The sequence below is a fragment of the Ranitomeya variabilis genome, chromosome 2 (assembly GCF_051348905.1).
Source record: "Ranitomeya variabilis isolate aRanVar5 chromosome 2, aRanVar5.hap1, whole genome shotgun sequence".
NCBI lineage: Eukaryota > Metazoa > Chordata > Amphibia > Anura > Dendrobatidae > Ranitomeya > Ranitomeya variabilis.
The window spans coordinates 1,062,609,509-1,062,637,127 of NC_135233.1; the positions used below are offsets into that span (position 1 = coordinate 1,062,609,509).

Below are 27,619 nucleotides of genomic sequence, written 5' to 3' on the forward strand. Positions count from 1 at the left end.
ATACAACTATAACTCTCAACCTGCACAGCAAGGGATGCTGGGAGTTGTAAATTTGCAGCAGCTCGGGGGGCCGCTGAGGCACGATGGCTTTAAGGAAGCGGTGGACGGGATCGTCTAAGGAAAGAACATTTTCTTACTTGTAAGATTCATGCTGCTTTTTTGTGGTTATTATTTATACTTTTTGAAATTCTTGTTAGAACTTTTATTTTCTTAACTTTATATACCGCAAAAAAATGTGATCGGACTCTTGGGGTTTGTGCACCTGACGCCTTTTTCAGGCGGATACCGATTTGAAAGCCTTATGAAAAAGCACAACGTGAATATTCAAAACCCCTCCGAATGTATGCATGTCTATGTAAAGTCAACTCGCTGTACAAATTTTAGGTTTTTGAGGTTTACAAAGACACCAAGTGGTCATAAGAAGTGGCGGGATCATTCTTAAGGCGGCTTCTGCTCGGAAGACATTGTACGCTTTACAATATTACAATAGAAGTCAATGGGAAGGCGCTCAAAAGGCACCCGAGCGTCCCAAAGGCATCAAGGCCACAAAAATGCTAAAACAAAAAGTGCTGGAAACAACAACAAAAAATCTCTGAAAAAGATGCTTTAGTGAAAAAAACAACAATAGAATAACCTTACCTGAAGCGTCTTTCTCTTGAGAAATCAGCGAGTTTTCCCTTCTGAGGGATGCGTCGTGCGGGCATACCCTTAAGGTATTTTCCGGTTTGGGCAATTCCTTTTTGGGAGACAATAGATTGATTAAGGTGTTTGCCAGGGCTGAGACCTCCAGTGATCGGCTGCGATCTGTGATGGAGCCTGGACTGAAAATATTCGATTTTCCTGCAGCACCACCGCTGGAGAAATGAAGTATTACACAGTAATGTATGGGAAGTCTGTGTAGTGCACAGAGGTGCTGAGTCCTCCAGAGGAACAGATACTTTTTACGGGTTTTTGGACGCACTTCTATGAATTCAGAATTACTTGATATATTTCTATAATTAGTACAGTGCCTTGCGAAAGTATTCGGCCCCCTGCAACGTTTCAACCTTTTCCCACATATCATGCTTCAAACATAAAGATACCAAGTGTTAATTTTTGGTGAAGAATCAACAACAAGTGGAACACAATTGTGAAGTTGAACAAAACTTATTGGTTATTATAAAATTTTTGTGGAAATTAAAAAACTGAAAAGTGGGGCGTGCAATTTTATTCGGCCCCTTTACTTTCAGTGCAGAAGTTCATTGTGGATCTCTGAATGATCCAATGTTGTCCTAAATGCCTAATGATGATAAATATAATCCACCTGTGTGTAATCAAGTCTCCGTATAAATGCACCTGCTCTGTGATAGTCTCAGGGTTCTGTTTGAAGCACAGAGAGCATCATGAAGACCAAGGAACACAACAGGCAGGTCCGTGATACTGTTGTGGAGAAGTTTAAAGCCGGATTTGGTTGCAAAATGATTTCCAAAACTTTAAACAGCCCAAGGAGCACTGTGCAAGAGATCATATTGAAATGGAAGGAGTATCTTACCACTGCAAATCTACCAAGACCCGGCCGTCCCTCTAAACTTTCATTTCAAACAAGAAGACTGATCAGAGATGCAGCCAAGAGGCCCATGATCACTCTGGATGAACTGCAGAGATCTACAGCTGAGGTCGGACAGTCTGTCCATAGGAAAACAATCAGTCGTACACTGCACAAATCTGGCCTTTATGGAAAAGTGGCAAGAAGAAAGCCATTTCTCAAAGATATCCATAAAAAGTGCTGTTTAAACTTTGCAACAAGCCACCAGGGAGACACACCAAACATGTGGAAGAAGGTGCTCTGGTCAGATGAAACCAAAATCGAACTTTTTGGCAACAATGCCAAACGATATTTTTGGTGTAAAGGCAACAAAGCTCATCACCCTGAACACACCATCCCCACTGTCAAACATGGTGGTGGCAGCATCATGGTTTGGGCCTGCTTTTCTTCAGCAGGGACAGGGAAGATGGTTAAAATTGATGGGAAGATGGATGGAGCCAAATACAGGACCATTCTTGAAGAAAACCTGTTGGAGTCTGCAAAAGACCTGAGACTGGGACGGGGATTTGTCTTCCAACAAGACAATGATCCCAAACATAAAGCAAAATCTACAATGGAATGATTCACAAATAAACGTATCCAGGTGTTAGAATGGCCAAGTCAGAGTCCAGACCTCAATCCAATCGAGAATCTGGGGAAAGAGCTGAAAACTGCTGTTCACAAACGATCTCCATCAAACCTCACTGAGCTCGAGCTGTTTGCCAAGGAAGAATGGGCAAGAATTTCAGTCTATCGATGTACAAAACTGATAGAGACAAACCCCAAGTGACTGCAGCTGTAATCGCAGCAAAAGGCGGCGCATCAAAGTATTAAGTTAAAGGGGGTGAAGAATAATGCACTTTTCAGTTTTTGAATTTCCATAAAAATGTAAAATAACCAATAAATTTCGTTCAACTTCACAATTGTGTTCCACTTGTTGTTGATTCTTCACCAAAAATTAACATTTGGTATCTTTGTTTGAAGCATGATATATGGTGTAAGAATCATGTCGGTCTGGTAGTCGGGGGCAGGTATATCTCACCCAGGTATTTGTCCTATGTGAATTAGGCCGCTCAGTATCTTCAGGATAATGATGGGTTAATGAGTGCGGGAATAAAGGCTGACCAGCTGAGGGTTTCCTGAGTCAGCCTGGGGCACACAGATTGCCTGTCTGTGTGAGACAAACGTGAGTGAGAGCTGTGCTCATGGACTGTGTGTTGTTGGCTGGGAGGGAGAAGCCCCCCCAGTTGTTGAGATAGCAACGTATCTGTTAGTTAGTGCCGGACAGGCTAGGATTTATTTTTATGCTTTGTTTTTTCTATGTTACTTTCACGTTAATAAACCTGACCTGAAGTCAGCTTGCTAAGAAACCTGCTGTCGCCTCAGAATTCAATGCACAAACCACGTGACCTTTGACCCCAGCAAAGGCGATCCCGGAGTGTTTTGTCACATTGGGAAAAGGTTGAAAAGTTCCAGGGAGCCGAATACTTTCGCAAGGCACTGCACTTAAAATTCTCATACACTTAGAAATATCTGGAGACCACCGCCATGTATGTTTTTGCAGCCTGAGATTATTTGTGACCTCTTAGTTGTACCATACACTGGTATGTTTGGTAATTTACAGATCTAAAATTTTGATCGGACGGGTTCAGAGTTCTTTGTCCCCACAACTCCCTAAAACAGAGAGTCAAAAGTGCTCAGATGATCTCCGCTGTCCTCCAAGACTGAAGTGCACTCCTATGGATTAGGAAGGATTTTCAAGGGTTTTCCAGTTTCAGAAATCCCATATTCCCCAACTCTGTTTTTTAATTTTTTAAAACTGCGCCTTACTCCCCCCTCCCCAGGTCCAGGGCCGAGTCTCTGCCACTGCTCCTGGTGTCTGATGTCACACCGCTGAGCTCGCTGATTGTCTGCAAGTAAGAAAACGCTGCAGACAATAACAAACACCGAAAGCAGCAGCGGAGGCTCAACGCCGGACCCTGCGAGGGGGAGTGAAACGAAATTTTGAGGGACAGACGTTTTATGAAGCCGGAAGACCCCCTTTAATGTGACGTCAAACTAAAGGAACAAGTGAGCGTAAGAACGGCCATGACGGTAAGAAAAACTCCATCCCTCTGTATCGGAACCAGAAATGTTGTGTAACTCGCATAGATGCTAAAAGCTCGGCGCTGGATGAAGGCTAAAAAATAATGCTGGATGAAGAGGCCTGAGTAGTCTCAAAAGCTTGAAATTTGTTACCCTCTTTTCAGTTAGCCATTAAAAGGTATTAACCACTGAGGACTCTCAATTATAAATATTTGGCTAAAAAATAAATGTTTTTTTAAATTTAATTTTTTCACATTAAAATTCTTTTCCTTGCAGCAGTGACGACACCATTAATGGAACATTGCCAACATACAAGAGGATGCAAGATGAGGAGCCGCCTCAGAAAAAGACAGCAGGTGAGAGCGATTCACGACTTTCTGATCGCTGGGGGTCTGATTGCTGGGACCCCCTACCTATCCCATGCATGTGCACCTCCGCTCCATTCTTTCTCTATGGGACGGTCCAAGCGTGCTCCACTATTTCCAGCAGAATGGCGCGGAGGCGTGCATACTCGAGCTCCACTCCGGACTCGGCAGCTCTCTTTCGGGGGGTGATCCCAGGGGGGGTCCTAACAGTCGTACCTACAGAAATCGGGACGTTCTCTCTCCTCCTATGGTTAGTGTGTGACTTATAAAGTTGACACAAACCATCTGAGGATTTTCCTCTTCCCGGCAGCCATGCTTCCCCTTTTAGCTTTTCCCGATGATTTGTGACATTTTCATTTTCTGCTTTATCACGGATAGCGACGTTTGAGGAGAGGAGGAAGGAGAACATGGAGAGGGGTAACCTTGAACTAGAGAAGAGACGCCAGGTTCTCCTAGAGCAACAGCAAAGGGAGGCCGAGAGGAAGGCACAGAAGGAAAGGGAAGCGCAGGAGCGCCAAGAGCGGGAGCGCCAGGAGCAGGAGCGCAAGAAGCAGCTGGAGATGGAGCGGCGCATGGAGCAGCAGCGTGAGCTGGAGCGGCTGAGGGAGGAGGAGAAGAGGAAGGAAATCGAGAGAAGGGAGGTGGGTGTCCGAAGGTATTAGGTTAAAAGCATGCAAGGAACCTCGGGCCCTGACTTCTCATACAAAAAAAAAAAGTTATGGGTCTGAAAAAAAGAGGAGGGAAAAAACAAAAATGAGGAAAATGGGAAATCGCCAGGTTGTGAAAGAGTTAAGCATTTATTTCTATGAATGTGTTGCTGTCTTTCCGAAAGGTGGCAAAGCAAGAGCTGGAACGACAGAGGCAGCAAGAGCTGGAGAGGATCCGGCGTCAGGAGCTTTTCAACAAGAGGAATAGAGACCAGGAGGAGATAGTGAAGCTGAAGTCCAAGAAGAAGAGCTTACAGCTGGAGCTGGAGGCGCTGGTAAGGCCCGTCACCGGTAACCGCCACACAGGTCACCTAACACTGGCACACTGGACACTGAGCTTCCTGCAGAGCTGGGGGGTATCACATTATTCTTAATGGGGGCTCACAGTCACCATTCAATTATTACACTGAGAGGTGAACACCATCGACTGCGACGTGTCTGTGCACACCTGCACCTGCCGTATTCATCACAAGCACGATAGGTAGGTTATATGTGCAGGCACAATACCACAGGCATGTGAGGAGAACCACTGTACGTGCAACAAATATTCTCACTATTCTGCTGGTGCAGTCGCTGTGTACATACATTACATTACTGATCCTGAGTTACATCCTGTATTATACTCCAGAGCTGCACTCACTATTCTGCTGGTGCAGTCACTGTGTACATACATTACATTACTGATCCTGAGTTACATCCTGTATTATACTCCAGAGCTGCACTCACTATTCTGCTGGTGCAGTCACTGTGTACATACATTACATTACTGATCCTGAGTTGCATCCTGTATTATACTCCAGAGCTGCACTCACTATTCTGCTGGTGCAGTCACTGTGTACATACATTACATTACTGATCCTGAGTTACATTCTGTATTATACTCCAGAGCTGCACTCACTATTCTGCTGGTGCAGTCAGTGTACATACATTACATTACTGATCCTGAGTTACATCCTGTATTATACCCCAGAGCTGCACTCACTATTCTGCTGGTGCAGTCACTGTGTACATACATTACATTACTGATCCTGAGTTACATCCTGTATTATACTCCAGAGCTGCACTCACTATTCTGCTGGTGCAGTCACTGTGTACATACATTACATTACTGATCCTGAGTTACACCCTGTATTATACTCCAGAGCTGCACTCACTATTCTGCTGGTGCAGTCACTGTGTACATACATTACATTACTGATCCTGAGTTACATCCTGTATTATACCCCAGAGCTGCACTCACTATTCTGCTGGTGCAGTCACTGTGTACATACATTACATTACTAATCGTGAGTTACATCCTGTATTATACCCCAGAGCTGCACTCACTATTCTGCTGGTGCAGTCACTGTGCACATACATTACATTACTGGTCCTGAGTTACATCCTGTATTATACTCCAGAGCTGCACTCACTATTCTGCTGGTGCAGTCACTGTGTACATACATTACATTACTGATCCTGAGTTACATCCTGTATTATACCCCAGAGCTGCACTCACTATTCTGCTGGTGCAGTCACTGTGGACATACATTACATTACTGATCCCGAGTTAAATCCTGTATTATACCCCAGAGCTGCACTCACTATTCTGCTGGTGCAGTCACTGTGTACATACATTACTGATCCTGAGTTATATCCTGTATTATACCCCAGAGCTGCACTCACTATTCTGCTGTTGCAGTCACTGTGCACATACATTACATTACTGGTCCTGAGTTACATCCTGTATTATACTCCAGAGCTGCACTCACTATTCTGCTGGTGCAGTCACTGTGTACATACATTACATTACTGATCCTGAGTTACATCCTGTATTATACTCCAGAGCTGCACTCACTATTCTGCTGGTGCAGTCATTGTGTACGTACATTACATTACTGATCCTGAGTTACATCCTGTATTATACCCCAGAGCTGCACTCACTATTCTGCTGGTGCAGTCACTGTGTATATACATTACATTACTGATCCTGAGTTACATCCTGTATTATACTCCAGAGCTGCACTCACTATTCTGCTGGTGCAGTCACTGTGCACATACATTACATTACTGGTCCTGAGTTACATCCTGTATTATACTCCAGAGCTGCACTCACTATTCTGCTGGTGCAGTCACTGTGTACATACATTACATTACTGGTCCTGAGTTACATCCTGTATTATACTCCAGAGCTGCACTCACTATTCTGCTGGTGCAGTCACTGTGTACATACATTACATTACTGATCCGGAGTTACATCCTGTATTATACCCCAGAGCTGCACTCACTATTCTGCTGGTGCAGTCACTGTGTACATACATTACATTACTGATCCTGAGTTACATCCTGTATTATACTCCAGAGCTGCACTCACTATTCTGCTGGTGCAGTCACTGTGTACATACATTACATTACTGATCCTGTGTTACCTCCTGCATTATACCCCAGAGCTGCACTCACTGTTCTGCTGGTGCAGTCACTGTGCACATACATTACATTACTGATCCTGAGTTACATCCTGTATTATACCCCAGAGCTGCACTCACTATTCTACTGGTGCAGTCACTGTGTACATACATTACATTACTGATCCTGAGTTACATCCTGTATTATACCCCAGAGCTGCACTCACTATTCTGCTGGTGCAGTCACTGTGTATATACATTACATTACTGATCCTGAGTTACATCCTGTATTATACTCCAGAGCTGCACTCACTATTCTGCTGGTGCAGTCACTGTGTACATACATTACATTACTGGTCCTGAGTTACATCCTGTATTATACTCCAGAGCTGCACTCACTATTCTGCTGGTGCAGTCACTGTGCACATACATTACATTACTGATCCTGAGTTACATCCTGTATTATACTCCAGAGCTGCACTCACTATTCTGCTGGTGCAGTCACTGTGTACATACATTACATTACTGATCCTGAGTTACATCCTGTATTATACCCCAGAGCTGCACTCACTATTCTGCTGGTGCAGTCACTGTGTACATACATTACTGATCCTGAGTTACATCCTTCAGTACAATATAGCAATTCTTCATTAATAAAACCTATAATTGGCAGCCATTAATCTCGTTCCCTATATCGATTTGTCGTGTTCTTTAGGAGGAGAAACATCAACAAATCAGTCTGAAAGTGCAAGATGTCCGGGGACGGAAGCAAATGAAGAAGAACGAGCTGAACACAATAGACAAGAAGTGCGATGTGGGAGTCACGGAGATCAGACAGCTGCAGCAGCAGCTCCAGGTGAGGGCAGCATGGTCAGCATCTCAGGGAGGAAAGGGCGTCCGGACTTGGATACTTAGGAGTGTAGTATGAGGTTCTGCAGCAGCTGAGGTGTGTATTATGAGGTTCTGCAGCAGCTGAGGTGCATTATGAGGCTGTGCAACAGATTTCCTGTAAATATTATGTATAACCCTCCACCCATAAAGAAGACTAAATAGCCGCGTTCCCATTCACCACACTGGGCTGAGCTGCCGGACGGGCGCTTGTTATGTGGCCGGTTTATTCTAATCACATACAACCTGTAAGGTGAAAGCACAACATTAGGGGAAGGGTTTTTTGTTTTTCTAATTTTTCCTTCTATTTGTCCTGTAGGAATATCAGAATAAGCTGAGCGGTCTGCTGCCCGAGAAACAAGCCTTGAATGAGAAGATGAAGCAGATTCAGTTGGGAAAACCCTCGGGTGAGTGATGGCCCCTTTATTTCCTGACCTGTGACCCTAGTGCGGCCCAGTGAGCGGTCAGTGACCAGTGTGGGGGACGCTCCATGTGATACCGGCTTCTCTTCTCTAACAGATAACTCCAACTCCGGATTCCTTGGAATTCAGAAGAAAAATGTGGAGAAGGATGGGCTGTGCCAGAGGCTCCGGGAGCAGATGGACGCCTTGGAGAAGGAGACGTCTGCAAAGTTATCAGAGATGGACACTTTCAACAACCAACTCAAGGTGGGAAAGCTTGACATCTGTATTACAAGATTCTTCCAAAGCCGCTGGCCCTCACCCGACACGTCCTCTAGCTCCTTCCCGGCCCGCCAGCCTGACTCGTTCTTCAGCCATGTCCCGCCGTGGCTCGTCCTCTGGCCATGTCCTGCCGTGGCTCGTCCTCTGGCCATGTCCCGCCGTGGCTCGTCCTCTGGCCATGTCCCGCCGTGGCTCGTCCTCTGGCCATGTCCCGCCGTGGCTCGTCCTCTGGCCATGTCCCGCCCTGGCTCGTCCTCTGGCCATGTCCCGCCCTGGCTCGTCCTCTGGCCATGTCCCGCCCTGGCTCGTCCTCTGGCCATGTCCCGCCCTGGCTCCGTCCTCTGGCCATGTCCCGCCCTGGCTCGTCCTCTGGCCATGTCCCGCCCTGGCTCGTCCTCTGGCCATGTCCCGCCCTGGCTCGTCCTCTGGCCATGTCCCGCCCTGGCTCGTCCTCTGGCCATGTCCCGCCGTGGCTCGTCCTCTGGCCATGTCCCGCCGTGGCTCGTCCTCTGGCCATGTCCCGCCGTGGCTCGTCCTCTGGCCATGTCCCGCCGTGGCTCGTCCTCTGGCCATGTCCCGCCGTGGCTCGTCCTCTGGCCATGTCCCGCCGTGGCTCGTCCTCTGGCCATGTCCCGCCGTGGCTCGTCCTCTGGCCATGTCCCGCCGTGGCTCGTCCTCTGGCCATGTCCCGCCGTGGCTCGTCCTCTGGCCATGTCCCGCCGTGGCTCGTCCTCTGGCCATGTCCCGCCGTGGCTCGTCCTCTGGCCATGTCCCGCCGTGGCTCGTCCTCTGGCCATGTCCCGCCGTGGCTCGTCCTCTGGCCATGTCCCGCCGTGGCTCGTCCTCTGCCATGTCCCGCCGTGGCTCGTCCTCTGGCCATGTCCCGCCGTGGCTCGTCCTCTGGCCATGTCCCGCCGTGGCTCGTCCTCTGGCCATGTCCCGCCGTGGCTCGTCCTCTGGCCATGTCCCGCCGTGGCTCGTCCTCTGGCCATGTCCCGCCGTGGCTCGTCCTCTGGCCATGTCCCGCCGTGGCTCGTCCTCTGGCCATGTCCCGCCGTGGCTCGTCCTCTGGCCATGTCCCGCCGTGGCTCGTCCTCTGGCCATGTCCCGCCGTGGCTCGTCCTCTGGCCATGTCCCGCCGTGGCTCGTCCTCTGGCCATGTCCCGCCGTGGCTCGTCCTCTGGCCATGTCCCGCCGTGGCTCGTCCTCTGCCATGTCCCGCCGTGGCTCGTCCTCTGGCCATGTCCCGCCGTGGCTCGTCCTCTGGCCATGTCCCGCCGTGGCTCGTCCTCTGGCCATGTCCCGCCGTGGCTCGTCCTCTGGCCATGTCCCGCCGTGGCTCGTCCTCTGGCCATGTCCCGCCGTGGCTCGTCCTCTGGCCATGTCCCGCCGTGGCTCGTCCTCTGGCCATGTCCCGCCGTGGCTCGTCCTCTGGCCATGTCCCGCCGTGGCTCGTCCTCTGGCCATGTCCCGCCGTGGCTCGTCCTCTGGCCATGTCCCGCCGTGGCTCGTCCTCTGCCATGTCCCGCCGTGGCTCGTCCTCTGGCCATGTCCCGCCGTGGCTCGTCCTCTGGCCATGTCCCGCCGTGGCTCGTCCTCTGGCCATGTCCCGCCGTGGCTCGTCCTCTGGCCATGTCCCGCCGTGGCTCGTCCTCTGGCCATGTCCCGCCGTGGCTCGTCCTCTGGCCATGTCCCGCCGTGGCTCGTCCTCTGGCCGTTGGCATGCATGCCAAGGTCTCGGCCAGGGTGGCAAACTCGCAGGACCAGGCAGCCTGACTTAGGATCCTCAGCCTTCGGACCCTTTGCCTTGACCTTTCCAGCAGTGGGTAATGCTTGGGCCTGGAATGGTGCTAATTGTGGAGAGCTGTGAAGAGATGAGTTTTGCCCCCATTTCTCCGGCGTTTCCCCGCAGCCCAGGAGCGGGGAGCCCAGTACTTACTGTGCCTTCTCTGCCTTATCTTGCAGCATGAGAATATGGATGACTCTGTTCTGCAGTGCCTTCTGTCTCTCCTCAGCTGTCTCCGCAATCTCTTCCTCTTGCTTAAGGTTATTTCAATTTCAATGTCTCCTTTCCCTGTCGCTTTCTTATTCTTTCCTTGTATTTCCATTTCTCGCTTTCCATTTCTGGTATGAATGTGCTCATTTTTTGGATGGGGAAGTTCCAGGTGAGTAGAAGAGAGGGGTCCGGGAGGCTCGTCCCTTCCTTCAGTTCTTCTTCAGTCCATTATTACGTTATGCTCCTGAGACCTGTGTGTGTCGGAGTATTTATGTTGTACGTTGCTCCACAAGTTCAGCTCTCCGCATCGATGTTATATTATATAAATGCCCCCTTGCTGTTTTATTACATAGTCAATCATAGAGTGCCATCTAGTGGTTCATATAGAGATTACAGATGGGTTGGAGCCCGGCTTGGTTCGAAATAGATTTGGCCAAAAATCCAGACCTCATTTCTTCTGCAATGACAAAACCATAGTGTTTTTATATGTTGGCTTCTCCATCGACCCATACACTGTCACGTCCGTGCATGCCGCACAGCACAGCTCCATCGCTGCCGCGTTTTATACTTTTATTATTGTCTGATGAACTTTTTTTTTTGCCTTTACTAGGAGCTGAGAGAAAGTCACAACAAGCAGCAGGCGGCTCTCCACCAACTGCAGAAAATCAAGCAAGACAGACTGAGGGATCTGGAGCGAAAGAATGCAGAGATGGCCCAGAAAAAGGACGAGGAGGAGGCTGCTAGGTATGTTTATAGCGTTCACTATGCGGTAGAAATGACCAGGCAGTATTATTCTCCAGGTCAGCATGATTACAGAGATACCAAACATCTATAGTTGGGTTTCTTTTGTTTGTCTTTTTACTTAAGTGTCTCCAAAAATTTGGAAATTTACCCCCAAAATTTTTTAATATTTTTTTTGCCATTTTCAGAGATCGGTAATGTTTTTTCAATATTTGGTTGATGAGGCTGTGTAAGGGAATGTTTGGCATTTTTACACTTTTTTTTTTTCTTAATACGCCGTTTACCTGTTGGGTTAATTAATTTTATGTTTTGATAAATCGGACTTAACGATAGAACATTTGTGTATTTTATTTTTATTTTTAATAAATTAACTTTTATGTTTTTTTTTTTTTTTAGTCTTACATTTTTATAATCATTTTTTCCACTTTTCACTGTATTTATAAGTCCCTTTAGGGGACTTGATCCGGCAATTATCCAATCGTTTGTTTTTTATACAGCAATATTTCAGCACTTCTGTACAGTCACAGACGAAAGTGTTGGCGCCCTTGAAATTATTCCAGAAAATGAAGCATTTCTCCCAGAGAATTATTGCAGTTGCACTTGTTTTGTTATACACACATTTATTTCCTTTGTGTGTATTGGAACAACACAAAAAAAAGAGAGAAAAAAAGGCAAATTGGACATAATTACCGGTACACAAAAAAATTCCCAAAATGTGCCAGACAGAATTGTTGGCACCCTCCACTTAATATTTGGAATAAATGATTGTAATCATTCGCACAATCCGTCTGGATCGTGCATTGTAATTCTGTGTGAAATCAATGACGTTGTGTTTTGCTTGTTTTTTTGGGGGACAGAAAAGCCAAACAAGAGAAGGAGAATCTATGGAAGGAGAGAGTAAAGAAAGAAGAGGAGGAGAAGGAGAGACGGCAGGAGGAGGAACGGAGGAAGGAGCAGACGCGTCTGGAGAAGCAGCGGGCGGAGGAAGAAGCAGCTAGGATTAAGGAACGGGAAGCGCAGCAGCAGAAGCTGGCGGAAGAGAGGCAGCGAGAGGAGGAAGAGAAGAGGAAACGGGCAGAGGTAGAATGGGAGGCAGAGCAGAGGAGGAAACAGGAAGAGGAAATACGCAGGCAGGCGCAGCTGAGAAAGGAAGCAGAGGATAAAAGCAAAGAGGAGGAGAGGAGACGGAAAGACAGCAGCAAAGAACCCGAGAAACGCTTCTCCAAGCTCAGCATAGACGAGAAGTTTGCGGACAAGCTCAAAGCTATCAGTGGAAGACACGGCAGCATCGACAAGGGAAGAGAAGGTAAGTGTATAAGTGCTCCGTCACAGCTGCTGGAAGTGATATCGCATGCTTTGTTGATTAGCTGCTATTGCTGCAAATTGAGCAGCACAATGCTCGGACTGGCCGGCTGCTCTCCTGACCCGAGCGTGACAGCATGTGTTTTTATGCGGCTGTCACGCTCGGCTGAGGAGAGCCGCCGGCCAGTCCGAGCATTGCATTGTGATCTTCGTCCGTTATACGGCCGTCTGACTCTTCCCATAGACATATAAGGCAAAATAAAACCTGTGAGCGGAGCTAATGACAGCTGTGAATGCAGCTACAGATGTGACTGGAGTAGAGGACATGATGGGAATTTATTAATAGTAAGCATGTAATCTACTAAGGTCCTATAGTGTCCGACACTCCAACCTTAAAGAGAATCTGTCGGCAGGTTTTTGCTATGTAATCTGAGAGCAGCATGATGTAGGGGCTGAGACCCTGATTCCAGTGATGTAATTTACAGGGCTGCTTGGTACCATTTTGATCGAATCTCTGATTTCTCTCAGCAGATCTAGCAGAGCTCAAATGCTGAGCTGTGTATAACCCGGCCCCACACCACTGATTGGCAGCTTCCTGTGTACAGGTTTCCAATCAGTGGTGGGGGGCGCGGTTACACAGATTAGCTGGACGGCCTGGCACGCGACACCTAGTCCTACAGTGATAATCTCCTGTTGATAAAGCACTAATTGTGTTGAAACTACAGCAAGCTGCTAAGCAAGTGACACATCTTTGGAATCAGGATCTCTGCCCCTACATTATGCTGCTCTCAGATTAAATAGAAAAAAAACTAATGCCAGATTCTTTTTAAAGTTTTTGAACCCCTTTAATATATGATAAAAAAATTACAAGGTTCAGTCTATCTTAATTTTTTCATTTGTTATCACTCCCTCCTGATCCAAGTTTCAGATGTTTTTCTTTTGAGTGTCTATCCTTGTTGACTTCCTGCCTGAGACTGTGTAGATACTTTCTCCCCTCTCCACACTAGAGAGGACAGGATCAGGAGCTCTGATGGATTTGTAACTTTTTTTCCCAGATCCCTCGGCAGTAAGAAAATGGTAGGAGGTTTTTGATGGATACTTTTTAGGAAGTTGTCAAACTTTACATTAAGGTAGTAAATGAACCATAAAAAACATGTACTTTTTTGCCTCTTTTGGCACAGATTTCTAATGTGGTTATTGGTTGTTCTGCAGGAAACGCTGAGAGCAGAAAGTCTGCGGCTTTCGAAAACTACACTGCTCTATATCCTTTTGAGGCCAGAAATGCAGACGAGCTCAGTTTCAATGCTGGTGATACCATTCAGGTAAAGGCTGTGAATAAGTGTAACCAGGGCAGAGCCAGGCTTATATTGGGCTGCCCTTTGGCTGTTCTGTGGTTTCTTTTTAGCGTATAACATGTCCTACAATCTCATGTCCCATACAACAGGCCTACTAATTGCCCCATTTTTCGATAATCTTGCTGTGAGATGTGTTATTATTAAATAGGGTTTTATTAGAAATATTTGGACTGTTTTGACTTCTACAGCCTCTATGTATCACTGTACATTATGTTCTTGATTTTTTTGACCGGATAACACTTCGACCTTTCATTTGGGGTTAATTCAGTGTAGTGGAGTTCAGGAGAAGATGCATAAGGGTTAAACACTAGTGTCACACGAGGTCACTGATGGAGTCACTGATAACTCATTCTTCTATGTACAGTAATACATAAAGGATGCAGAAGTCAAATGGTCCAAAGTTTGCAAAGATTATTTTTTTTAGCCCAAAATACTGCATTTAGGTAAAAAACAATGCAACCAGTGGTGACCATATGATTTAAAATGTCCTACGCTAGGGATTTAAGTATTTGGGTTTATTATCTAATTCCGCTAATCCTGTTTAGAACTACAAAGAAAAGCGATTGGTGCTGGGTTTGCACATTTAACTTGCTCTTCTCCTATCTCCAGGTGGATGAAAATAATATTGGAGAGTCCGGCTGGCTGTATGGCTGTTTTAAGGGAAATGTCGGCTGGTTTCCTTCAAATTATGCAGAAAAAATGCCGGAGACTGAGAAGTCGGCATCTCCGAAGAAGGCCTTGCTGCCGCCAACCATATCTGTGTCATCTACCTCACCGCCTGCCAGGTAAGCAGAATTGATTTTGCCAGTTACTGAACTGGTTAATAAATGTGCGGGTACTGTAGGGTATATAAATGGGATATGAGCCTGCATTTGAGGCAGCCCCCTGGCCCAGACGTACCCTTGCATCCATTACTCCCCCCCCTTTAGTCACAGCAGAATTCCACCCTTTTTTCCCCAGTAGTCATTGCTGAGCATCCGCCTTCTCCCTATAATCATAGTAAGGCCATTTCCCTATAACAGCAGGGCTTCCCCTGGTGGTCACAAAAGTACATGTAGTCATGGAAGAGACCCCCTCTAACATTTCCTTTTATAGATGCTTCCAAAATGCATCTTGTTATGTAGTTCTGTATTCTCCAACGCAGGGAATTGGGAAAGAGAATAGTGCGTCCGTCATGATGACATCTCGCTGTAATGGCAAAACTAAAGTGTCCAGGCTCTTGTTTTACCCCTTTACTAGCAAGAATGCCTATTAAACCTTTGCTGCTACTAGCAGGACCTTTGTGCCGTAGTCAGTCCTCAGAAATTGAGCTTTTAAGATGACACCAAATGATAGATGATTACAGGTTTTCCAGGCATCAGCTAATTTTCTGCCATCCAGTGACTGCTGTAAGTGTCAGCTAAAAACCAAGTTATGACCATAGATTCCCCTCTATTGGGCGTGCGAGCTCAAGATCATGTGACCATAAGTATGCGTTCTTACATCGTTGTGTTAACTTGCCAACTTGATTTTCATCTGCTTTTCTCAGGGTAAATTTTCATCTATGTTACTTAATAAAGTACAATGTCATCTGCTTTTATTTATAAGCTACATTCTCATTCGCTTCTATCAATAGCCGAGATTCTCATCCGCTTCTCTCAGTAGGCTAGATTCTCGTCCGCTCCTCTCAGTAGGCTAGATTCTCATCCGCTCCTCTCAGTAGGCTAGATTCTCGTCCGCTCCTCTCAGTAGGCTAGATTCTCATCCGCTCCTCTCAGTAGGCTAGATTCTCATCCGCTCCTCTCAGTAGGCTAGATTCTCATCCGCTCCTCTCAGTAGGCTAGATTCTCATCCACTTTTCTCAGTAGGCTAGATTCTCTTCCTCTTCCCTCAGTAGGCTAGATTCTCATCCGCTCCTCTCAGTAGGCTAGATTCTCATCCGCTCCTCTCAGTAGGCTAGATTCTCATCCGCTCCTCTCAGTAGGCTAGATTCTCATCCGCTCCTCTCAGTAGGCTAGATTCTCATCCGCCCCTCTCAGTAGGCTAGATTCTCATCCGTTCCTCTCAGTAGGCTAGATTCTCATCCGTTCCTCTCAGTAGGCTAAATTCTCATCCTTTCCTCTCAGTAGGCTAGATTCTCATCCGCTCCTCTCAGTAGGCTAGATTCTCATCCGCCCCTCTCAGTAGGCTAGATTCTCATCCCCTCCTCTCAGTAGGCTAGATTCTCATCCCCTCCTCTCAGTAGGCTAGATTCTCATCCGCCCCTCTCAGTAGGCTAGATTCTCATCCGCTCCTCTCAGTAGGCTAGATTCTAATCCGCTCCTCCCAGTAGGCTAGATTCTCATCCTTTCCTCTCAGTAGGCTAGATTCTCATCCGCTCCTCTCAGTAGGCTAGAATCTCATCCGCTCCTCTCAGTAGGCTAGAATCTCATCCGCTCCTCTCAGTAGGCTAGAATCTCATCCGCTCCTCTCAGTAGGCTAGAATCTCATCCGCTCCTCTCAGTAGGCTAGAATCTCATCCGCTCCTCTCAGTAGGCTAGAATCTCATCCGCTCCTCTCAGTAGGCTAGATTCTCATCCGCTCCTCTCACTAGGCTAGATTCTCATCCGCTCCTCTCAGTAGGCTAGATTCTCATCCTCTTCTCTCAGAAGGCTAGATTCTCATCTTCTTCTTTTAGGCTATATTCTCATCCTCTTCTTTTAGGCTATATTCTCATCCTCTTCTATTAGGCTAGATTCTCATCCTCTTCTATTAGGATAGATTCTCATCTGCTTCTCTCAGTAGGCTAGATTCTCATCCTCTTCTTTTAGGCTATATTCTCATCCTCTTCTTTTAGGCTATCTTTTCATCCCCTTCTTTTAGGCTATATTCTCATCCTCTTCTATTAGGCTAGATTCTCATCCTCTTCTATTAGGCTAGATTCTCATCCTCTTCTATTAGGCTATATTCTCATCCTCTTCTTTTAGGCTATAGTCTCATCCTCTTCTATTAGGCTAGATTCTCATCCTCTTCTATTAGGCTAGATTCTCATCTGCTTCTCTCAGTAGGCTAGATTCTCATCCTCTTCTTTTAGGCTATATTCTCATCCTCTTCTTTTAGGCTATCTTTTCATCCCCTTCTTTTAGGCTATATTCTCGTCCTCTTCTATTAGGCTAGATTCTCATCCTCTTCTATTAGGCTAGATTCTCATCCTCTTCTATTGGGCTAGATTCTCATCCGCTCCTCTCAGTAGGCTAGAATCTCATCCGCTCCTCTCAGTAGGCTAGAATCTCATCCGCTCCTCTCAGTAGGCTAGAATCTCATCCGCTCCTCTCAGTAGGCTAGAATCTCATCCGCTCCTCTCAGTAGGCTAGAATCTCATCCGCTCCTCTCACTAGGCTAGATTCTCATCCGCTCCTCTCAGTAGGCTAGATTCTCATCCGCTCCTCTCAGTAGGCTAGATTCTCATCCGCTTCTCTCAGAAGGCTAGATTCTCATCCTCTTCTTTTAGGCTATATTCTCATCCTCTTCTTTTAGGCTAGATTCTCATCCTCTTCTTTTAGGCTAGATTCTCATCCTCTTCTATTAGGCTAGATTCTCATCCTCTTCTATTAGGCTAGATTCTCATCCGCTCCTCTTAGTATGCTAGATTCTCATCTGCTTCTCTCAGTAGGCTATATTCTCATCCTCTTTTAGGCTATATTCTCATCCTCTTCTATTAGGCTAGATTCTCATCCTCTTCTATTAGGCTAGATTCTCATCCTCTTCTATTAGGCTAGATTCTCATCCTCTTCTATTAGGCTAGATTCTCATCCTCTTCTATTGGGCTAGATTCTCATCCGCTCCTCTCAGTAGGCTAGAATCTCATCCGCTCCTCTCAGTAGGCTAGAATCTCATCCGCTTCTCTCAGTAGGCTAGATTCTCATCCGCTCCTCTCAGTAGGCTAGATTCTCATCCGCTCCTCTCAGTAGGCTAGATTCTCATCCGCTCCTCTCAGTAGGCTAGATTCTCATCCGCTCCTCTCAGTAGGCTAGATTCTCATCCGCTCCTCTCAGTAGGCTAGATTCTCATCCGCTCCTCTCAGTAGGCTAGATTCTAATCCGCTCCTCTCAGTAGGCTAGATTCTCATCCTTTCCTCTCAGTAGGCTAGATTCTCATCCGCTCCTCTCAGTAGGCTAGAATCTCATCCGCTCCTCTCAATAGGCTAGAATCTCATCCGCTCCTCTCAGTAGGCTAGAATCTCATCCGCTCCTCTCAGTAGGCTAGAATCTCATCCGCTCCTCTCAGTAGGCTAGAATCTCATCCGCTCCTCTCAGTAGGCTAGATTCTCATCCGCTCCTCTCAGTAGGCTAGATTCTCATCCGCTCCTCTCAGTAGGCTAGATTCTCATCCGCTCCTCTCAGTAGGCTAGATTCTCATCCTCTTCTCTCAGAAGGCTAGATTCTCATCTTCTTCTTTTAGGCTATATTCTCATCCTCTTCTTTTAGGCTATAGTCTCATCCTCTTCTATTAGGCTAGATTCTCATCCTCTTCTATTAGGCTAGATTCTCATCTGCTTCTCTCAGTAGGCTAGATTCTCATCCTCTTCTTTTAGGCTATATTCTCATCCTCTTCTTTTAGGCTATCTTTTCATCCCCTTCTTTTAGGCTATATTCTCGTCCTCTTCTATTAGGCTAGATTCTCATCCTCTTCTATTGGGCTAGATTCTCATCCTCTTCTATTGGGCTAGATTCTCATCCTCTTCTATTGGGCTAGATTCTCATCCTCTTCTATTGGGCTAGATTCTCATCCTCTTCTATTGGGCTAGATTCTCATCCTCTTCTATTGGGCTAGATTCTCATCCGCTCCTCTCAGTAGGCTAGAATCTCATCCGCTCCTCTCAGTAGGCTAGAATCTCATCCGCTCCTCTCACTAGGCTAGATTCTCATCCGCTCCTCTCAGTAGGCTAGATTCTCATCCGCTCCTCTCAGTAGGCTAGATTCTCATCCGCTCCTCTCAGTAGGCTAGATTCTCATCCGCTCCTCTCAGTAGGCTAGATTCTCATCTGCTTCTCTCAGAAGGCTAGATTCTCATCCTCTTCTTTTAGGCTATATTCTCATCCTCTTCTTTTAGGCTAGATTCTCATCCTCTTCTGTTAGGCTAGATTCTCATCCTCTTCTATTAGGCTAGATTCTCATCCGCTTCTCTCAGTAGGCTAGATTCTCATCCGCTCCTCTCAGTAGGCTAGATTCTCATCCGCTTCCCTCAGTAGGCTAGATTCTCATCCGCTTCCCTCAGTAGGCTAGATTCTCATCCGCTTCTCTCAGTAGGCTAGATTCTCATCCGCTTCCCTCAGTAGGCTAGATTCTCATCCGCTTCCCTCAGTAGGCTAGATTCTCATCCGCTTCCCTCAGTAGGCTAGATTCTCATCCGCTTCCCTCAGTAGGCTAGATTCTCATCTGCTCCTCTCAGTAGGCTAGATTCTCATCCGCTTCCCTCATTAGGCTAGATTCTCATCCGCTTCTCTGATTAACTCCTGAGCCTGATTGGGACATTTGTTAACTCTATGATTCAAGTGTTTTCTGGCCTCTGGATCATGGGGGTTGGGGCCATGGACATAGTTGGCATGTATGAACTCCACATATCTGGAACTTTTATTTTTGGGAATTTTTGTGCATCTCAAGCTCTGTTAGGGTTAAATACAAAATATTGTTGGTATTGCTAAAAGTGCTAGCTCCTCTCACTCAAGCTAACCCCTCATGGTTATTGCCTAGGTAATCTGTTTTTGCTTTTTTTCTCCAGGTGGTGGGGTGGAGGACTTCCCTGCTTTGCGGGTTTTACATACTTTTTTTTTAGCTGTGTGCTTTAATGCAAATTTACATGACAGCGCCCATAAGTATAATGTGTTGTGGAGGATTTTTACAATGAGCCACATGGTTATTTTCGGATTAACCCCGGGTTTTGTCCTTGCAGGCACATGCTTAATTAAAGATGATTATGTCTCCCTTCCTATGGTTATTTTGCTGCTGATTTTAGCTGTGCTAGATCCGGCTCCCTGCTGCGCTGCAGCCCCCATAAACTAACCAAATCTCTGTTCTTTGAATTTCCAGGTCACTTTCACCAACTAAGCCCTCCGAAGTGGATACAGAATATCAGAATCTGCCTTTCTCCAGCCTTAATGTGAATTCTACCTGGCAGAAAACCTCTGCATTTACCCGCACTATTTCACCGGGCTCCATCTCTCCACTACATAATCAGGTGGGTGCCAAAAATGCCCGCCAATTCTGATATGTCCTGACTTATTACAGTCGGTATTTTTGTTTTTCAAAATCCCAAAATTTATAATTTTTTTTTTTTTAAAGTAAAAATTAGTAATTACTTTTTTTTTAACAGAGGCCACTAAGGCTTGTTTAGATTACTATTTCCTGTCCTTTGCAGGAAGATTTTACAGCAGTTTCCTTATCATCAGAGGCAGGGTAACAATGACACCTTTATACATAGGATGATATCACACGCTCATTAGATGCATCAACACAAAATATAGGGTTGAGCTGTGACCATTGTGGCTAATGTACATGCAAAGCTCTTGAAACTGGAAGTATGATCCTAACAAAAAAAAAAAACAAACACTGGCTATCTTGGAGAATTGTAAGAATGATATACACACTGACTTGAAGAAACTTAAACCTCCTCTCTCCGCCCAAAAAAGGCCACTTTTTTTTTTTTTTTAATTTCACCCCAAATTTTTTTTCTTATTTTTTTGGAACATAATATTTGGAAAATAAAATGTCATTCTAAATTTCAACTCATCCAGTATATAAACGTTACCCACATTGCTTGTAGACACAAAATTTTAAAGTACGGCTTTTGGAAGAAAGGGAAGAAAAAAATAGAAGTGCAAAAAAAAAGGGGGGGTTAAAGAAGACCTAAAATAGAAGTCTGGAAACAGTCCAAAGGGTACCACATGGCTTATTTAGAATTACTCCTCCTTACCCGTCTCTTGGATTTGGGTTTGATTGATATAGAAAGTTTAGCATCATTTCTTCCTATTCCCCCCTTGTCTCAGGGTCAGCCGGTGGAGGAGGTAAAGGCTCAAGCACTGTGCTCCTGGACTGCAAAAAAGGACAACCACTTGAATTTTACCAAAAACGATACGATTATTGTTCTGGAACAGCAAGAGAACTGGTGGTTTGGCGAAGTTCGAGGTCAGAAAGGATGGTTTCCAAAATCCTATGTGAAGATTGTCCCCAATGAATCCAAAAGCCCTGAGTGAGTAGATTCCGAAAATGTCCCCAAAAAAAGAAAAATTAAGAAAATAATAAAATTTTTTATGTATATATAATTATACATTGTAATGTTTCCTATTTGTGTCATGCAGACCTGAGCCCGTGTATGCAGCTGTCAAGAAGAAGCCCACAACCCCTTCTTACACGGCTGAAGGTGAGGCCCAATATAAGCCAAGTTTTCTCTGGGGATCTCGCCTGCTCATATTTAGCTGAGCGCAGTATTTAGCACACTTCACACTAACTACTAACTTTTTATCCCCTAATATACCCCAAAACGTAACCGGAACAAAAATGAACTGTACTATAAGTTGGTATGCATGCAAAATAGGAGCATGTTCACACTGGTCATGAGCTTATACCCTGTTGTAAGGAAGTATGTAAAAGCAGTAGTACATGTAACTAACATGGTTAAAACTGTTTTTGATAAAAAAAAAAAAAAAAAAGCATAAGTCATCCCACTGCGACAAGGTGACCCTATTCGAGATGTTCCTAACTAGTGATGAGCATCCACTGCGACAAGGTGACCCTATTCGAGATGTTCCTAACTAGTGATGAGCGTCCACTGCGACAAGGTGACTCTATTCGAGATGTTCCTAACTAGTGATCAGCGAACATGTTCAGATAGGGTGTTATCTGATCACGCTCGGGTGCTAGCCGAGTGACTTTGGCGTGCTTGAAAAATATGTTGCGTCCCCGCGGCTGCATGTCTCGCGGCTGTTTGACAGCCGCAACGCTTGCTGGGATTGCTTGTTTGTTAGCAGTGAGAAATGCAGCTGCGAGGACTCGAACATATTTTTTGATCACACCAAAGACACTCTGTTAGCATCCGAGAATTCTCAGATAACACCTTATCCCAGCACGTTTGCTCATCATTAGTCGTAACCTCTTGGATTTTTCACAAGTTTTTAATACTAGAGTTTAGGACCATCCTGATTTGGGGTCACCTTGACGCACCCACTTTAACGACTTTTAAATGGTACATCCTGATGGGGCGTCCACCTGCTTGAAGGCTCCTGCCACAACAGTCTTGGTGTTCCTGTGAATTCCGGCCACAGATCAGGCTTCATGGATCGTTATCTTTACTGGTTTTTTTTTTTTTTTTTACTTTTTCACCAAATAACAATGCCGAAAACTGCATTTTCTTTACCATTTTACCTTATTCCCCATTTTTCTGAGTACATTTATATGGTAAAAAAAAATGCCGTCCAAAACTACAAGTCATCCCACAACAAAAGGGACTTCATATGGCTGAGAAAAACACAACATGGAGGAAAGTGTAGGAAAAAACCGTAGGCACAAAAAATGTAAAATTGGCTTCGTCCTTTCTTATGCCAGTTGAAAGAATAATGTGTAAGCATCAAGGCTCCCACTCATCAGTGTTTACGGCAGAAAATTGGCATATAAAACTTAAAAAAATGAATAAAAATAAAAAAATTCTAAATATTGGACTGGCGCAAACATCTTGCTACTTTTGTCATTTTTACACCAATTTTGGTAACTTTTCCAAAATGTGTGGAGACCGGAAGGAACTGTAAACGCTCCTACGCCAAAAATATTACCTCCATCCCAAACTGGGGAAAGCTTTCTGGCGAGGCGCAAAATGCTCCGAATTCAGTAAGTGACGGGCACCACTTAAGGGGTGCACAAGACTATTTGCAAAAATTGTTTCTTTTTTCTAAATTATGGAAGGCAAGGAGTATTGGTCTGCAGAGATGGACGTAGACATTTCTGCGATCTGTAACATCTGATTATTTTTTCGTTTTCCATACAGAATATATTGCCCTGTACCCTTATTCCAGCAATGAAACGGGCGACCTCGCATTTAATGAAGGCGACGTGATCCAAGTGACGCAGAAAGACGGCGAGTGGTGGACTGGAGCGGTCGGTGACCGGATTGGAATATTCCCATCGAACTACGTGCGCTCACGGGATCAAGAGGTAGATGGCGAGGATCATCAAAGAGAAGAAAAAAAAAAAGAGAAAAATGTTAGCAAATTTCCTGTAATGTGTCCCTAAACTTAGAAGAATAATCATCCTTTTTATTTCAGGGTTTTGGCAGTGCTGGCAAGACGGGTACTCTAACCAAAAAGCCGGGTATGTGTTGGAGACTCCGTGCTCCATTCTTCATCGCGTCTGTTGTTTTGCAAGGACTCGCTGGCCTACTTGCTGATAGTTTCCTTTTTGTATCGCAGAGATCGCCCAGGTCACTACAGCATATGCAGCGACAGGGACAGAGCAACTCAGCCTGGCCCCCGGACAGCTCATCCTCATCCTGAAGAAGAATCCGTCCGGCTGGTGGCAAGGAGAACTACAGGTACCATGATGGAAGGAGCAGACCTCAGTCCGTTCATAGCCAAGCTCTAGTGTCAGGAGAGAACATAAAGCGTCCACACAGTGTTTTAAGGGGTGGTTCACTATTGGACAACCACTCCAGGGTGCCGCATAAATTAAAACCATTCTTATCCTCCTAGAGTGGCATAGTTTCTCCGATTTCTACAACTTGTCCCCTGCAGGCATAGAGGAGGGGGATGCGGCTGCAGTTTGTGTGTATCCAAGGTGCTGTGCATCCTGTAAAATCTTTTATTTATAGGCCAGCCATGGAGAAGATCAGTAATTCTAGAGCGATGCCATACACTAGACTCATGTGCTATTATAGAGGGTAAAGTCTGTGTTGTTCTTCTTCTGCAGGCCAGAGGCAAGAAGCGGCAGAAGGGATGGTTTCCGGCTTCTCATGTTAAATTACTAGGACCAAGTAACGACAAGGTAGCGCCAGCGTTCACTCCAGGTATGAATTTCTTAAAAAAAAAAATATATAAATATATGTATATATGTATGAGCATGGAATCCCTTCTCATGTACAATGTTGGACTGGCTTTTATATAAAATAATTATAAAATTATTTGTTTTTATTAAATGATCTGTAATAAAAAAAAAATTAATAAAGAAAGTGGTAATTTTGCATTTTTCACACAAATCGCTGGGAGTATTTTAGACTCCAAAGAATTTACAGCAGTTTCATTATCACTAGAGACAGGATTGCACTGAGAGGTAACACCTCTGTACACAGTTATTGTCACAGAATCCACCAATCACGATAAATGATGTGACCCCTGATCTGCCTCTCTTAACAATAACCTTTGAACACGCTCATTAGATGCTCCAATAAAAGATGATTGTGTCTGTTCATTGTGGCTCATGTTCATGTGATGTTTCCTGAAACAACATGAAGCAGGAGTCTAAAAAAGTCCCAGTGGTCAGCCCGAGGATTGCTAAATTTCTATGTTCTTTTAAACATCGGGACATTTTGGTTTTTCCAAAAATTTTCATTGCCAAAAATGTTGTTTTAGTATAGATTTAAAGGGGTCTTCCCATCTCCAAAATCCTATCCCAATATGAACTAGGTGTAATAATATTAGCAAATCAGAAGAACTAGACTAAATTTTTAATCTTGCTACGTCACTTACCCCATGTGCAAGGCACTGCATTAGCTCAGTTATCTATTGTTATGACCACTAGCAACTAGCTAACTGTCACTATATCAGTGGTTGGAACTATGAATACCTAAGCTTCTGCAATGCCCTGCACAAGGGGTAAGCGACACAGCTTATCAGAGGAACTATACTACTTTTCTAATTGGAGGTATTTGACCCCACCATATCCTGAGGAACCTTCTCTTGATTTGACCCCTATAAGTTTTTACACGTTTCTTGGGGTGGTCCGAGACCTTTCCAGTGCTGATAAATCCCGTCTCTTTACCCTCCTCAGTGTGTCAGGTGATAGCGATGTATGAATATATCGCCAATAACGAGGATGAACTGAACTTTGGCAAAGGACAGCTCATCAATGTCATCAACAAGGACGATGCAGACTGGTGGCAAGGGGAGATCAACGGCATCACAGGCCTGTTTCCTTCTAATTACGTCAAGATGACGACTGAATGTGACCCGAGCCAGCAGTGTGAGTACTGACCACTAATCGCTCTCCTTGCACTGAGGTTAATCTGTATTGATATTTTAAGAGGATAAAGGTTTTCTTATCAGACATGTTAGTGTTACATACAGCGGATGAGTAAGTATTGAATACGTCAGCAATTTTCTAAGTAAATCTATTTCTAAAGATGCTATTGACATGAAATTCTCAACAGATGTCGGTAACAACCCATCCAATTTCACACCATAGATTAATTATAAATTATGTGTAATAATGAAAAATTACAGTGAAAAAATGTATTAAACACATGATGAAAGAGAGGTGGAAAAAGCCATGGAAAGTCAAGACACCAGCTAAAATTTATTAAAAAGCAAGCCTGCTCTTTGTGCCAAATAATATCGGCTGGAACAACTGATGGCCTATAAAAAGGTGTCTCGTTATCAATGTGCCACACAAGAAACATTTCATGATGGGTAAAACCAGTGAGCTGTCTCAAGACCTTCACAACCTTATTGCTGATAGTATTGGTTACAGAAGAATTTCTAAACTGCTGAATGTTTCAGTGAGCACTGTTGGGGTCATAATCCAGACGTGGAAAAAGCATTTCTCCTACGTATCATTGGGGGACACAGGACGAATGGGTGTTATGCTGCTGCCACCAGGAGGACACTAAGTTAAACACACACAAAAGATTAACTCCTCCCCTGCAGTATACACCCACAGACTGGACAATCCAGAGCCAGTTCTTACTTAGTGTCTCAGGAGGCACTTGGGTCCTCAGGACCCCACCAATTTTTTTGTTTTTGATTTAACGGAAAGAAGGGAGCGACAGGCAAATTTTTTAGCTCTGATCTCTCCCGCACCAACAACGGGCAAGTACACGGAGCGTTCCTCCTGTATCCTTTCCCGCAACGATGGATGCCAGCCCTGGCTCACCTTTCAGTGTGGCGACGGTTCCCTAGCGTCCCGATCTCCTTCCATCCTTCTCAGGCGACCATGGGGACTAATCATCCACCTAAGTCTCCTGGAGCCAGGGCACAGCCGGACAAATTGACAGGGCGTCCGCGCAGCCGCCCACTGCACCACCACTGAATATAGTGGCTGATACATGGCGGCAGTAGCTCTCCACCCTCTCCCTATCATGGTGAAGGTGGATGGAGCATCGGTCCCATCGCACAAGGTAAGTGCGGGGACCGACGAGCTGGCAGCAGGGGGCCCCCCCTTACTCTCTTCTAAATGCGGCCCTGCAGCCGCGGGACAATGTGCGGCTCTGCAGCCGCGGGGCAGCGGGTGGCTCTGCAGCCGCGGGGCAGCGTGCGGCTCTATAGCCGCTGGGCAGCGTTTACTTTCTGAGAGGGCTCGGCGGCTCCCAGGCCTGGGTCGGACTACAGCGCCCGCCTACAAGCATGCCGCCGCCCGCCCACGACACGCCCCCTCCCTGGGCGCTTCTCGCTCCCGAGAAGCGCCCTTCTCACTTCTCGGCGGCCATCTTGGACCAGGAAGTGCGCTGGCGGCTCTGCAGCACCGCAGCGCTCAGGACAGGAGGAAAGCTTCAGGATCTCCCTGCCAAGCCACCGCGGATCCTAGGTGAGACGCACCCAATAGGATTGCCTCCCCCCCCTGCCAGTACGCTCACTCCACAGCAAATATGTCACAGTCTAAGCAAAAACGGACTGGAAAGACCCACTCTGTTATTTTTGCTGTGTGCACCTCCTGCAAGATTTCTCTGCCCCGAGGTCACACCACCCCACTGTGCTCTGCCTGTGAAATGCCCGCGGCACAGGATAATCCGGCCTCTGACCCGGAATGTAGTGAGCCTAGTACCCCCGCATGGGCATCCTCCCTTGCTCGATCTGTGGCATCCTTGGAAAGGACGATACAGTCCCTCCGTGAGCCGTCCCTTACCCAGGGTACTTCCAAGGATGATGTAACGCGGTCTAAGAACCCCTCACGGCCCAGAGGTCGTACCGTTTCCAGAAGCCCTCACTCATATAGAAAGAAGTCCAGGGTAATATCTCCGGTCCATGATCAGCCTTCTGGTTCAGAGAGCGAAGTCTCTCGTCACTCATCCCCAGATCATAGCAGGGAATCTTTTCTGGACGACGCTTCCAGCGTGTCCTGTTCCCCAGAGTACCGTCATGACCAAGAGACCTTGATTCTCTCATAGACTCTGTAAGTCAGACTCTACAGTTAGAGGAGGAAGCCCCGTCTAAGGCGGCTCATCCCGTGTCATTTGGGCGGACTACAAAGGCTCATAGGTTTTTTCCCACGCATCCTCAATTCAAGGACATTGTCGATCTCCATAGAGTCCGTCCGGATAAACGCTTCTCAGGTCAGAAGGCTATGCAATTGAAGTATCCGTTTGCTCAGGACCTTGCTAAGGAGTGGTCTCAGTC

The 27,619-nt window shown here is 45.9% G+C and overlaps 1 protein-coding gene across 8 annotated transcripts in view; it reads left to right on the plus strand.

The window, feature by feature from the left end:
* ITSN2 (intersectin 2) overlaps positions 1–27,619 on the plus strand; it is a 135,922-nt gene that overhangs the window by 50,716 nt on the left and 57,587 nt on the right. For 5 of the 8 annotated variants that reach the window (XM_077291508.1, XM_077291505.1, XM_077291511.1 and 2 more), the window contains 19 exons: positions 3,926–4,005; positions 4,393–4,655; positions 4,847–4,996; positions 7,821–7,961; positions 8,313–8,400; positions 8,513–8,661; positions 10,642–10,722; positions 11,283–11,416; positions 12,271–12,719; positions 13,928–14,037; positions 14,680–14,855; positions 20,118–20,265; positions 21,074–21,276; positions 21,386–21,447; positions 23,065–23,231; positions 23,342–23,387; positions 23,486–23,607; positions 23,982–24,078; positions 25,059–25,250. In XM_077291508.1, the coding sequence (XP_077147623.1) occupies positions 3,926–4,005; positions 4,393–4,655; positions 4,847–4,996; positions 7,821–7,961; positions 8,313–8,400; positions 8,513–8,661; positions 10,642–10,722; positions 11,283–11,416; positions 12,271–12,719; positions 13,928–14,037; positions 14,680–14,855; positions 20,118–20,265; positions 21,074–21,276; positions 21,386–21,447; positions 23,065–23,231; positions 23,342–23,387; positions 23,486–23,607; positions 23,982–24,078; positions 25,059–25,250 (2,858 nt within the window). The remainder of the gene's footprint in view (positions 1–3,925; positions 4,006–4,392; positions 4,656–4,846; positions 4,997–7,820; positions 7,962–8,312; positions 8,401–8,512; positions 8,662–10,641; positions 10,723–11,282; positions 11,417–12,270; positions 12,720–13,927; positions 14,038–14,679; positions 14,856–20,117; positions 20,266–21,073; positions 21,277–21,385; positions 21,448–23,064; positions 23,232–23,341; positions 23,388–23,485; positions 23,608–23,981; positions 24,079–25,058; positions 25,251–27,619) is intronic. The other 3 variants (XM_077291510.1, XM_077291509.1, XM_077291513.1) reach the window with 1 other exon arrangement.